The following is a 14,895-nucleotide window of genomic DNA, read 5'->3' as shown; positions in this document are numbered from 1 at the left end:
TCATTTGTACATGGTGTACTGAGGTGTCTTCGAAAGTATGACCTCTTATGCTGCGTCTGTTTGGATGCATAGGTTGGAAAGAAATAGAGCACTTATTCAAAATTTAAGGATTGCTCAGTGCAGAGCCTTAATTTTTTTTGGGGGGGCAGAACTCAAGCCACTCTGGAACTTTTCAAGGGGAAAATTGGCCACTCATAAGTGGCGAGTCAATGTGGCGTGAGTCGCATTGTCGGACCATCTGGGAGTTCCTTGATGCTGTTGCTTTGTTAACTGGCATCACTAGTTTAAAGGATATAAGACTCCTACTGCTAGCCGTAGGAAGCTACTCTCAAGAAATGGCTGGCTATCAGTCAAATATAACTCCAAGTGCTATAATATGGTGGACAGGTACTTGCTGGCATTCACGACTTAGGAGTAGTAGCAAATTGTTGTCCTTGACTGAATAAATTTTAATTTACTGACAGGTCTTATATTTTAGTATGTAGACGGGGTGTGCCTACCCATTGTAGTAGTATATGTAACGAGTAGTGGGACATGCAAGCTCGAGGTGCAGGGCACCACCCTTATTCTGCTTATGCATTTAGGTAAGCTCTAGGAGCTAATTAGGATATTGGTCGCTAAACCGTTTTGAGGAACAGTAACCGTTTGTGGCACAGACATTTGATTTTATGCTTTAGGGTGACCAAATGGGGTGGTGCTGGGAGAAATGCCAGACAAAAAAAAAATGCTTGTAGCAAGAGATATCTTATCATGATAGTTTTATTCAGTTTGAGATTTTTAGCAACTGTAAAAAGTGTTAAATGTTTATTTACTTGCAGGTAATTGTGGTGTATGGGGCCTTAAGAAGAATTTTGCTCTCTTAGAGTTATTAGAAAAACTTCAAGCTACAAATGAAAGAGAAACCATTGCTGTTGCACGCCTTCTTACATCTGATGCTTTAGAAAAAGAGAGGCAGGTTAGTAAAATACATTTCTACTAACAGTAAAAATTTTTATAAATTTTTACATAGTAATTGTCTCTACATATAATTTTATCTATATATGCTGACTTTTCTCATATTTAAGCAAGTTGATGGTATTACAAAAAAATAACAAATTGTGTCTCACTCTAACCATATAAAATATTACCAGTCAATTTAACTTAATATTTTTTGAAGTCAGATTGCATTTCACAGTTGCCTGGAAGTCCATTGACTATGAAGTATTCCCTGTTATGTATTTTTTAAATTCAAAAAAAGTGAAATTGGCTGAAATTCATTGTTAGAAATACTATTAGTATACAGTCTAAATGCCACAGACTAGTAAGAAAATGGATAAGGTAGTACAGTGAAAGATTTGAGAGTATGCATTATGCCATACATAAAGCCTGGTAAGTGATAATGTGATGATAGTGATTTAAAATTTTACGAGAATATATTTTAGAATTTTTTTAATTTTGTTTTTCTGATATTTTAAGGACTGACTATTCTCTCTGAAATTGTTTCATACCATTTGAATTACCATTATTAGTTTTGATTATCATATTGCTTTTTGAGAAGTGCCGATAAAAGTGAGCTACTATTTTATTTTTGGATGTAGTACAAAGAAGAAAGTGATGATTTCTTTAACCATATTGTTTATAAAATATGTGAGACTTTCATGGCTTCAGAGTCAAAATCATGGATGAGAATGCATTCATTACATTATCAAAAAATAAAATTAAAAAAATTAAACAGACATTGCCAACCTTCAAATTGTGTTGACTGTTTTTGCCCAATGAAGGAGTTAGCTTATCAATTCTTATGACAAGAGTTTGAAATAATTGCTGACTCCTACCCTTATGAAAACTGCAGTTTGTTATGCAGTTCAGAACAAAAGATGTATCTTAACTTACTCCCAGCTTTGTATTAAGCTTGAACTATAACATTATGCTTCGGGTACTTAAAATTATAGTAGTTACTTAATGTAAATAAATACATAATTTTTTATTTAATATGTAATAATTTTATCTTATTGACTTATATACATGTAGTTTCCTGAATATAGTTGAAATGTAACAGTAGAATAAAAACAATCCAAGGATAAAAACTAAAGAAGCTTAAAATTCACTGATAAAATTTATTTTTGCCAGAAACCAAGAGCTAAGTTGGAAGAACTTACTAGTGTAAGAGTTATTACTAGTTTATCGAGTTATTACTAGAAGAAAGTTTGAAAATAAATAAGAATAAAACATAAATAATGAATGTTACATAAGTCAGGAATTAGTTATTAAGATGGTTGACATAATGAACTAAAAATAATAGACTTATGTTGTTCAGTTAGTAAAATTATGAAGTAATGTAAACATCAAAATATTGGCACAGACAAGGAGAGAAATATTTAAAAAAAAATATTTATGTGATTGTAATGGTTTGTGATAGTGAAATATGAACAATATGAAAAGCAAATAGATAAATAGTCCTTTGCAATGTGATGTTAGAGATTATAAAGTTATGGATAGATGTAATTTGAAATTACGGGATCATAAAAGAAATAGAACAGAAATTTGTGGCAGAATCTTTTATGAGGTGATCTAAGCTAGTGGGTCATGTATTAGGACATCCAGTTTTAGTTCATTTGTTGATGGAGAAGTGTAGAAGGTGAAAACTGTAGAGGAAGAAAAGATTGGATTAGATTATATAAAACAGATAATTAAAAATGTACAATGTAGTAGTTAGTATATATATTAAATTTTCTGAAATAGAATAGAAGAGTAAAGAGTGGATTCAAACTCAAGAAAAAGAATGAATAAGGACAGAATGAATGACAAAAATGATGTAAAATTGAGAACAGAAATTTTTAATGTTTGTTTTAAGTTAGTTTTTACGAGAAACAAGTTTAGTAAAAGTTACTCTGTTACATTTTTTTATGAATAAAACTGCAACTGATCTTAAGTTACTCTGTATAACTGCAACTGATCTTACACAGAGGTTGCATTTGAGAAAATATTTTTAGAGAAGTAAAACCTTTAAAAAATTTTCAACAAATCTTATGCAAAAAAATTTGTGAATTTTATGATATTTTGATAAATATAATCTATATTCAAAACAAAATTTGCTGTAAGTGAAATGGTATTGCTGCTGCTCCCCCCAGATGAAGTTTCAAAAAATATGTTAGTGAAAAAACGTTTAGTTTTTATATACACATAGTTTTTATTAATTATGTGAAAAAAATAAAATTACTTTTCAATGAGACAGTGGTAGATTACAACTGGAATGGATTTTATACAAAAGTTATCCTAAAATTTTTACTGTTTCTATTAATTTTATGTTAGTGCAAAATACACAAAATTTTCTACTGAAAAGTGGTGAACCTCTGGCGAGATTTTGGATATATTTAGGGCAATACTTTTTAAAGAATCTCTTTGTTTTACTTTTTAAATGTTGCAATATAAGAAGAGAAGTGTAAAATACTGTTTTTTGAATTTTTGTGAGTGTCATTCCTTCTGATAATGAAGCTTTCAAAATAAAAATTAAAAAAATTCAGAAAATGACAGAAACCATCTCTTTATGATAAAAATATATTAAAAAACCTCATCTCTTTTGCCCAGCATGCTCATGTATTTTTATGATTTTGAAAGGGTGTGGTGTCTTGTAGGATACTCAGGGTACTCATATTTGTATGAGTTCAAGTTTTTTTTACAGAGTACAATTACATATTATAGTAAAAAAAATGTGGTTACTTTTACTATCCAGTGCTAATATAAATTCATTTTGAACAAATACTTATATTGAAGTTCATGTTCACTCAACCATCCTTTAGTATAGTTTAGTAATAAATGAAAATAAATATGACTATAAGCTTTTAGAGAAAATGCTACACACAAGAAAATTGTTTCATTAGTCACTAATAAAGGTTTTAATGTTCAGTTGCTAATCATAATCTCTGCTTAAGTAACCATGTAGATTACGTTCTCAAAAAAGGTCAACATTTAGTGATATTAAATTATTGATATGATTATTATTTCATCACTAATTGAAATCTCTCTTATGTTCATTACTTAATTTTATTTTGGGAATAATTTTTTAAACAAAATTATGAATAAAGTTTTTTGGCTGCAAGATGAAGCAATTTAATAAAAATTGTAGGGATAAGAAATTATAAAACCTGTAAACATTGTTTTAAACATCTCAGATATTTCTTTATTATTTATTGATAAAGCAGTAATTAATTATAGGCAGACAAATCTTAAAAGAGCCTAGTTACAATTATCATACTAGAAATAGAGATTGGCTCTTTTCATTTTGAAAAATATTCAAAATTTATTTTTTGGAATTTTGTAAAACTACATTACTGAATGTTAGATATCTCAATGAAGAACCAAAGAATTTACATATGTATCAGCATCTATTTCAAATTCATTAGTACTGCACACATCTTTTAAAAGTTTCATATTTTCCTCTGCTTCACTTAAGACAACAGTTGTTGCATCAGAAGCAATAAAAATTAAACTTTTTAAAATATTTTGTTATGGCTTCCTCTTTTACATTTTTTACAGATATATGAATCCAGCAATCATCATCAAATACTGAAATTGATTTCATGAACTCATTCGCACTCTTCATATCATTCATTTTTGTAATAATTGATTGCAACACCATTCTTCTGTAGGAGATATTCATGTTGTAAATCAGACCCTGATCCAATGATTGTGTGATGCTTGTAGTGTTAGGTGAAAACCAGACTAATTTAACATAGACAAATCAATATGAGGATGAAAAGTTGGATTATCAAGGAATAACAGAACGGTGATTTTGAATTTTCATTTTAGAATTAAAATTGTTCAGCCACTCCTCCATTATAAATGAAGTCATCCAAGCTTTTTTTATTAAATTGCCAAGTCTTAGGGAGCTTGTTAACATTAATGCAAGAAAAACAACTGTAGTCTTGCCATTTTACTGATCTTAAGCGATTTTAGAAGTTCTCCGGACATGTTTGCACAAAGAAGGACAGTAAGGTGTTCTTTTGACATCTTTCCATGACACATTTTTCTCGTTTTTATGCTAGTGTTTTTAGTCTGCAAAGTTCTAAAAAATATTCCTGTTTCATCAGTTAAAAATGTCTTTTTGATTGTATCCAGTTAGAACAATAGAAAGTTTTTTCTTGTGTTCCTTAATTACAGATTTTTGACATCACTTTTTTCTCCACAAACTTCATTTCAAACTATGTTATGTCTATTTTTAAAACTTTCAAGCCATCCATTAGAAGCTTTAAAATCAGGTTTGTTTAATTTTTTAGCTAACAGTAAAGCTTAGCTTTGTAAAATAGGGTCAGAAATAGGGAAATGTTTAGATCTACTGCTAACAAACCATTCCCACAACAGTTCATTTACTTCTTCACATCAGTAGTTTTCTGCTGTCTTTTTATATTCCCATTTTCTTTTAACCATTTGTCCATAATTTTTCCTATTTTTTTAGTGTTGTAGACCTGAATTTTTCCACACTTAAACTTGTCCATTCATTAACTGACATACAATCAATTTACCTTTGTTATTTAGTTCAATAACTTTAACATTTCGTTTAGTGTTAAAGCAGTGTTTTTATGAGACATTTGGGTAATTTTAAAACAAAAACAAATTTATAAAATTACAATAACCGATATGTATAGACAGTATACATATCGGTTATTATAGTAAGGTACAGTAATAAGATACAAACACAATACACAAGAATACGATAAAGCACAAACACATTAATTGTTAATCTAAAAAACTAACACAAACGTTGGGAAACTATACATACATGACTAGATAACAAGCAAGTAAACCTAACTGCAAAACTGACAAAAAAGAAGCATAGACAAATCTTCACACAGCAAATAATGACGTTATTTTTGTGGTATGTGTATGGTGTCACTATAGCTGTTTTCTGCTTGTGTGTACAACCACCAATTCATGTACATCTGTGATAGCTTCCTTACAGGCTACTGTCATTTATAATCACCTTCTAAAACTTCTGATAAAATAATCAACTTTCCTTCCATAATCTCCACAATTCATATAGTATATTTTCCATTATTCAGGGTTCCTAACTTTCTGTTTCTGCGTTGTGTAGGTTCCATATTGTACCGGATGATTTACATTGATTTTTCCACATTGTTAATGAGACAATATTACTTTATAAAATGGGAAGATTTCTGTCATGTTCAGGGTTTTGCACAGGTTTCATTATGTATATAAACACACCTTATATATATATATAAGGATAAATATATCCATCCTTAGAATTTTATAACCTAATGTTTTATATATATATATTTTTTTTCTCTCAAAAGCAATAGCCTAATGTTATTTATCAGATCTGGCCGTTTATTGTTATATAGTATTTTAAGTGCATGCACTTGTGTGAATTTTCATTGCCTTAATTATATTTCAGTTATCCATTCATTGTGATGAGAATGAAAGTCACATTGCAGTGCTTTACTGCATGGTGTGTGGTACACATCTTTGTGAAATATGCTCTCAGACCACACATGCTACAAGAACATTAGCACGTCATCGTCGTGTGCCTCTGAGTGATAAACCGAGAGAGCGACCTCGTTGCCCTCAGCATGCTGCACATCCGGCTGAATTTGTTTGCCTACAGGAAGAATGTCAAGCGCTTTCATCAACCACAATGTGTTTCATATGTAAAGATTATGGAAGACATAAGAACCACAAGGTATGTAATGTGCTTTAAATCATGTCTGTATTTTATTCATATTAATAAAAAAGATAAAACTTGTATTTTGTGTAATTAAAACAGACCTCTAAATTTGAGTTGTGGTGCATCACTATCGCTAGTGGTAGATCTAAATTCAACATTTTTGTAACTGGTTTTTTGTTTCAAAACTGTTTTTCTATCACAAAACCATCTTGTGATAGAATAACTATTCTATCACAAGATGGTTTTGTTTAACATGAATTTTATTGTAAATGCCATTTCCTCACCCATGCTAATTTTTCATTTTGTGTTGTTCTGCCCGTTGACAGGTCCCTTATGTCATTGCTGTCTCCATCCCAAGCCTTCTCTTTCAGTTTTATCCCAAGCCTTCTCTTTCATCTTTTCTATGTTTAGTTCCTCAGATTTTTGTCTTGTTATACACAGGTCCTCTGCTGGTCCAACCCATTCCCTTTCCATTTAGTCTATGTAATGCTCTTCACCTTCGTTTACATTATATCATCATTAGAGACCGGAATATATACAACATAAAATGCTTGTGAAATATGCATGAAAACATGCATGAAGAATGCTTAAAATATGCATGAAAAGTGTCAAAATATGCAACTTTAAATTTAAAAATTAAATTCGATAATTAACAATTATTTAACATTTTATTAGTTTTGTAAACGTAAACAATAAGGTACTGTTCCAAATGTTTGGTAGTAAGATTGTCTCTTCGATCACTGAAAATATTTTTATAAGTGGAAAAGGATCGTTCCACATCCACTGAGATAACTGGGCAATATTTGAATTTGAGTGCTGTGTTAGCACTTATTGTTTCTGGCAAAAGTTCACCCGTCTCATTAATAAAACTGTCAATTTGACACAAAGATTCAAATCCTGGGTTATTGTTCAAAATGTTTTCAAATTGTTTTTTAAGTTTACATGAGAATATCTCTGGCAATGCGGAGTTCATTTGGTCGATTTTGTTCATTAACTGAATAGATTGTCAACGCCAAACCTTGAGTTTAAAATTTCTTAATACTCTCAGATATATGGGAAAAATGAGTGCTAATCACAGCTATGTTTTTTTTTTACAGTAGAATTGTTAAATGCTTCCTTGGACTGACAAACTGCCATAGCCTCTGCACTATCAAAGTTGTTTACTACACCTTTGATGGCCTCAAAATGTTCATTGTAAAACAATACACCATCAATCCACACTCACCTTTGAGTTACCGCTGGTTTAGGAGGTAAAGGTACATTTGGCAGTTTTTCTTTAAAGGCCTTATTGCGAGCAGGTGCCTTAAGAAACACTTTCTTTGTTGATGAAATCAGTTTGTTTACATTCCCAAATGTAGATCGTACTTCAGCAAATTGATGTACTCTGTTAGCAAAGCAACGTCACATGAATCAAATGGGATAAAATACTTGGAGGGCTTTGGCTGCATTGATCATATAGCATTTGAGAGAAATATAAAAACACTGTTTCATCTGCAGAAGATTCAGGAAATATTTTTTTAATACGCTCATTCACAAATCTGGCGATCATAGAATGTTTAAGGTCTTGTAGGGCACCAGGTAGGAAGAAGAAGGCTCTAGTTTTAATGCACTAATAATTTAATTTGCAGTGTAATGGCCACAACTGTCTGTAGTTTCGTCAGCTGAAATCCAAATAATGCTATCAGTTCATTGCATATTTCTTCCAGAACTTGTAGGTAATTGTTGGTGTGTAATCTTACACAATGTTAATTCATCTGGTATATTTTTGGTGTGTAATCTTTACACAATGTTAATTCATCTGGTATATTTTGATTCCAACAATATTTTTGCAGAAAATCGTTGAAAGTAAGATTTGTAAGTTTGTGAAGAGGAATATTACTTGTAAGCAATACGTCACATAAATCCATGCTAAAGTAGTTGCTTTGTTTACCTTTGGAAATGAAATCACACCTACTTGCTGCGGTTTTGATAGCAATTAATAGCAACATTTTTCCTGAGACAAATAAGTATAATTTCTTCTAAATCAAATTCTTGAACCATTAATGTTTTCTTTTATTGTGATTTTTGAACCAAGTGTTTGTTATAAATAATCTTTTTTCTTGGTAAAATTCTGCTAATTGTGTTCTGCTTCCATTCTTTACCTCTAAACCAAACTTTCCTACCATATTTCCTTCTTCACCTTCTCGAATCATAGTATTCCAATCTCCCTTCAATGACCACCTTTAATGAAACATTAAGGTGTTGAAGAAAAACCTTTAAGTGATTTGGCATATATACTTTCACTATTTCTAAATCTTTTAGTAACATTTCAATTCTTAATGGTATTAATCTTTCATTTATATAACATACTTTCTGCACCATTTTTGCCACTTTATTCCTCATAATTATTGACACTTCATTTTTTCCTTTACTTCTTCCAGAATAGAATAGGGTAACTTCTCCACTCTTCATGGTGTCCTTCCCATCTTACTTCACTCAGTCCTAATATAAGGGTAATCTGAAAAGTTGTTGGCCTCATTCATAGATCTCAGCACTAGTCTCATAGATTGCATGATTCCCCCCCCCACCACGGCATGTTGGTACAACTGTTAAAAGGTGCCATGTGAAGTTGCAAGTCATTCCACCCAGCAATTGGCTGTAGGCAGTCATTTGAATCAGTTGGGGTGCATCTGTTGTTGGAAATGGAGAAAATAAAGTATTATGCAGTGATAAAATTCATTGTAAAATATTTGATGCCAACCGAAATTTATTGAGGGTTGTAAATGTGTATCGTGACTCTCTCTTTCAATTTCCACCATGAAGAAATGGCCAGCTGACTTTAAATGTGGCCGTGAAAGTGTTCAAGATGAGTCACAGGAAGGATGTCTGAAAAGTGCAACCACACTGGAAGTCATTGAAAAAGTGCATGATATGATTTTGGAAGATTGGTTTTTGAAGGTGAGTAAAATTGCTGAGACTAAAGATTTCAAAAGAACATGTCTGTTGCATTTTGCATGAAGAATTGTTGTTGAAAAAGCTTTGCAAAAGATTGGTGCTGCGAGTTCATGTTTTATAAAAAACATTGAAAAAAAAACATTTGCTTGCATGTTTTATGAAAAACAAGTGTGATTTTTTTTTTGTGTTGCTATGTGACAATGGATGAAACATGGATTCACCGTTACACACCAGAATTGAAACAACAATTAATTCATTCTGATCCCTTAGGGGAAGACACCCTCCAACAACCCCCTCTATACCTAGCCCTAATGGGCTTTATTGGAGGTCATCTTTTAAACCTTGGTATATGAAATCTCAGTCACCATGGCCCAGGATGCCATCAGTGCAAATGCCACAAGTAACATTCCCATCAGTGTAACTATAACAAAACACATCTCTAGTCTCAAGGAAGACTGAAAACTATAGTCGTCGAAGGAACTGAATCACCTACCCGAAAGGTAAAGTGAGTTCACGTGCAACACAAATGCAGAAAAATACTAAAACAAAAACAACAGTAACAAGAAATCATAACAAAATAAAGTACGCAGGAACAAGACCAAGCAGCACCCTAGATTCTCTCCGCAGTCTGTTCCCTAGCCAAATAGTGCAGAAATTATGCAACCAATGATCATTCAGCCCAGTCCTTCCAGTTTTGACTGACATCAAAAGTTGTTCTGACTGCATCCAGTCGACAAATTACTGTGGTGCGCTCTAGATTGTATATGGCGCACTCAAAACTCTTGGAAGGCACCCTATACTGTGGGTACAGATCCAAATCCACCAGGCTGAACCCAGCCAATGACCAGTAAGAAACTGAGTTACATACTTGTTAGGGGAAACCCATGAGGCGCCCCACAAGCTTCTAATGTCTGGAAAGAGATCGTGCATATATGCCCATCTAGCCTGCCATATATCATAATCATGTTGTTCAATGTCTTGAATCTTTTCTCTATAGTTATAGAATTTTATCCTATCTGCCCAAACTGGCACAGTATTCAACATAATTGCTTTGCACACACCCTTTTACAGGATGCTTAGGGTCCTAAAATTGATACACCAGTTGGGATTGACTGCATGTTGTATCCCAAAAAAGACACTACAGGCCTTTTTTGCAATACATTGAAAGTGCCTCTTGAATTGAGATTTCTCATCAAGGTACACCCCAAATGCAGTGGACAGAAGTTGGTTCTTCAGCTCTGAAGAAAGCGAAGATGGTGCTATCACTGGGAAAGGGCACGACATTGGTTTTTTGGGAAGCCAAAGGAATTTTGTTAATTGACTATTGGTAGATTTTAGAGTGAGGTTGGACTGTATGTTCATAGGTGTTGAATGAAGATAACGTCTTGTTGCTTGTTGAATAATTGTTTAATGAATTGACGTTTTGACAGTTAATGAAATGAATTGTAACATAACATATAACTTGACATATAAAAATAAAAAATATAAAATTAAATAAAACATTAAAGCTAATGTTCATCTAAATAAAGAATGCAGTCCATCCGGACTAAGAGTATGACGTGAGAGCCTTGGATCAGATTCTAGCATCGAATGCTAGTACTAGTGGAACTCTCCATTGAGTGCTAGCACCCACTAGATTGCAGCACTGGACGGCTCGATGTGGAACAGAACAACTGTCTTAAAAAAGTAAAACAATAATTCTAACCTTCTAAAGAAACTGTACGCAAAAATGAGTGAAAACAGACTTTGCTTGCAGAGAAAAGAAATCTTATTCAGTCAGGACAATGCATCTACTCACAAAGTGTCTTGGTGATGGGAAAAATTAGAGATTTGCACTATGAAGTGCTAGGACATCCATCCATCCTATTGCCCAGATTTGGCTCCCTTGAAGTTCCATCTCTTCCAAAAACTCAAGTCTTCCTTGTGGTCAGCATTTTTCACCCAATTAAGAAGTGATTGTGGGTTATTGACAGGTACTTTGCAGGATGTCTGGAGGAATACTTCAGAGGCAGGATAATGGTGCTGGAACATTGCTGGATGAAATGACCATTCAGCCCATAGTAACTCTGGTTACCAGATATTTGTTGCTGGCAGGAGATGCCTAGTCTTATTTTGCTTCTATTGAACATTGATCTTGGGCTCTAGATAAAAACAGGAATGTCAACCACAAGAGTATTTCTCAGCCAATTTCAGCTGAGCAAGATGATGTAAGAAAAGCATAGTGTAATAAACATGTATACCTCCTCTGGTCCTGCAATATTGCCAGGGATTCAGGGATTGAAAAGAATAAGGGCTTGTCCAGAAAGACTTGCAGACATCATCAGGAAATTATGTTGAAAAATAATAATTTTTTTTAAAACATAAATTCTCATTTTCTCTATCTGACAGAACTTTTCAGATCACCCTTGTGTATCCATTTATTTTCATTTCCTACTGAGATTTGCTGTCTTTTCATTCTGTAACTAAGGTTTTGATGATCCAAGTTCTTATGTAATCAGTGTATTAACTTCTTTTGTTGCTTATCCCTGAGATCTGAATGAGTTGCTATTTTAACTCTGGAAAATTTAACAGAAGCCAGCATCAGTGTTATGCAACGAATTATTTCTAGGATCTTAAATACAGTAGTTTTCCATTCAGTAGTACTGTTCACATCCTGAAGAAGTTCCTTTACATTTGGGGGCAGTTTTCCATCACCAGGAATAGTTCCCTGAACTCACTACCAGTCATCTCCCCTCTAAGGAGGCTATTGGCACTTGTAATGGGGAACTGATTGTACTGGGAGTAACTTATGGTTCCTTCATTCATTAGTTCCTAGAATATACTAACAATTGATAATATATATACAATTGTTGGTCCCTCTCTACTGTAAGGATGTGAATAACAAGATTTTCCTTTCACTGAATCTTGAACCTTAAAAGACCTAGATTCTCTAGTACTTTTAGAGAGCTAACTTTTCTTGCATTTATTTTTTCATGCTTACAATTTCACACATAGTGAGGTTAAAAAAACTTTACTTCTTAAATGTAGTAGAAAAAGTAATACATTTTTATTGGTATTATTTCCACTGCTTTATCTCAATTGGGGAAGATTAAATTTTAACCACAAGGAACTAATTTAAACTTATTTGTTGGTGAAAACATGAAATTCGTGTTACCAAAAATTTTATACCATCAATTTGTATATATTTTGTATCTATTGGTATCATCCAACAATTCTCATCTTATTTTCTCACAATTGTAAAAAATAATTGATCAATGTCATTGTTCTTCATTTTCTCCAGCCATATCTTGTATATTTATTATTTCGTAACTTTTCTTTCTGAACCTTGTTTTCCCACCACACTCAAGCCATTCCTTAAAATTAATTTATCAAAAGTGTTCCCTGTTTCTTGTTCCATTTCTACAAGTGCCCACTATTGCTTCTGCTCTGAACAGAATAGGCCAATTTCTATGGTGGAATGGTAATGTCTCATCTCGGCCTTTCATCTGGAGGTCCTGGGTTTGAATCCCAGTCAAGCATGGCAATTTTCATATGCTACAAAATTGTATTTCCATGTCCCACCCGTAAGCTTCAAGCTTATGTGGATAATTGTTCCCAATTAATGTTATCTCTTTCCTTTATTTGCTGTTTTACTTCATTCAAAAACATATCTTCTTATAGTTTGCTTTTTTAGAAAAAATATGTGTACAGTAGATATTTATATTCTTCCACCTCATTCTCCCGATATAGCATTTTATCCTTTATATCTGCATGACTGCAGATGTATGTACTTTATCGGCATGATAAATTCTTAATTACTATTTCCATTCCATTTCTTCTTCACATTTTCCCTGCACTCCAGAACAAATTATACCCATTTGTGTTTTCTTATTCTTTACATTTCCACTTTGTTATATCAGAAATAATAACCCCTTAGTCTTGTTTTCCATCATTCATTTTGTTGTTCTCAATTCTACCAGTAATCTAATTTTAGTACTTTCTTGTTTTTCCTTTCCTCCTTGTGTCCTGGTCGTTCACTGGTCACCAGATATTTATTACTGGCAGAGAATGCCTAGCCTTATTCTACTTCTATTGAACATTGATTTTGGGCTTTGGATAAAACTGGAATGTCAACCACAACAGTATTTTGTTTCATCTGAATAAGACGATATAAGAAAAGCATATTGTAATAAACTTGTATACTTCCTCCAGTTCTGTAATATTCTCAGGGAGTCAGGATTGAAAAGAATAAGGGTTTGTCCAGAAAGACTTGCAGACATCATTAGAAAGTATAGTATACAAATCAGAGTAAATATACTGTAGGGTCATAAGAGAAGAGGAAGGACTGTAAGTAGATGGGTGCTTGCCTTTGTAAGACCATGGTTGATGGGTTACCACTTCCTTATGCCAACCCTAATTAAGTAAACATAAAAAAATTAGTTTTTTATTTAGGGAAACAGCTGACTGGTAAATATTTCAAATGAAGAATTAGCAGATACTGCTAAAATTTCAGTTTTGTAAATTATTATGTCTAGTTAAAATAATTTGTTTGTCAAGTTTTGTTAAAAAAGGTTGTATGTTCATCTGTAATCCCATACCAAGAGTAAAACAGATTTTACATTAAGATAAGATATAACATGAAGTAAATAAAGAATTTAAAAAAATAAATGTCTGCTTTAGTTTTGTATGCAATAAAAAGATAACATGAAAATGAAGCATATCATTGTATCTTTCCAAGCATGTTTGACATAATAATATATATAGTGCTTATACATTAATTACAGTCTTTATACATTAGTACAGGTAGTACAATCCACATGATGTGATAAGACGAGATGGTCGTCTTTATACATTAGCACAGGTTACATCAATTGCCCTACACTTGAAAATTATGTTTTAAAAATTATTTAATAGTTATTATGTAAGAATAAAATTTTTATTTTTAATTTTTAAAGCAAAATTTGGTTTTTCTTTTTTAAATTTCACTTCTTATAACCATCATCTCCTACAGAACTCAATTTGGTGTTTATAAATCTATTACATTTTATTATACAAAATATATCACTGATAAATTTATGCCTATACAACACTGATTAAAAACTTATTCAGGCTAGATCAGTTCAGCGGTTCTCTAATTTTAAGTTTCAAGAATAAACATGCGTAAAAAAAGTTGTGATATATTTATAAAGATATTTAAGATTTATTATTTGATTTATCATTATTCTATTGGTCAAGACCAAAATAAGCCTTTCTTCAGCTAACAAAGTATTATTAATATGACTAATTTAAAGTATTAGAGAAGCTGAAGATGTGAATAGTAT

The 14,895-nt window shown here is 32.3% G+C and overlaps 1 protein-coding gene across 1 annotated transcript in view; it reads left to right on the top strand.

Moving 5' to 3' along the window:
- Positions 1 to 14,895, top strand: part of LOC142319119 (E3 ubiquitin-protein ligase TRIM23-like) — a 57,911-nt gene that overhangs the window by 25,621 nt on the left and 17,395 nt on the right. The window contains exons 3-4 of the mRNA XM_075356047.1: positions 819 to 955; positions 6,392 to 6,676. Of these exons, the coding sequence (XP_075212162.1) occupies positions 819 to 955; positions 6,392 to 6,676 (422 nt within the window). The remainder of the gene's footprint in view (positions 1 to 818; positions 956 to 6,391; positions 6,677 to 14,895) is intronic.

This window comes from Lycorma delicatula, chromosome 2, assembly GCF_047948215.1.
Source record: "Lycorma delicatula isolate Av1 chromosome 2, ASM4794821v1, whole genome shotgun sequence".
NCBI classification, from domain to species: Eukaryota; Metazoa; Arthropoda; class Insecta; order Hemiptera; family Fulgoridae; genus Lycorma; species Lycorma delicatula.
The sequence above is the reverse complement of the archived record's forward strand: the minus strand, read 5'-3'. Positions and strand labels throughout refer to the sequence as shown.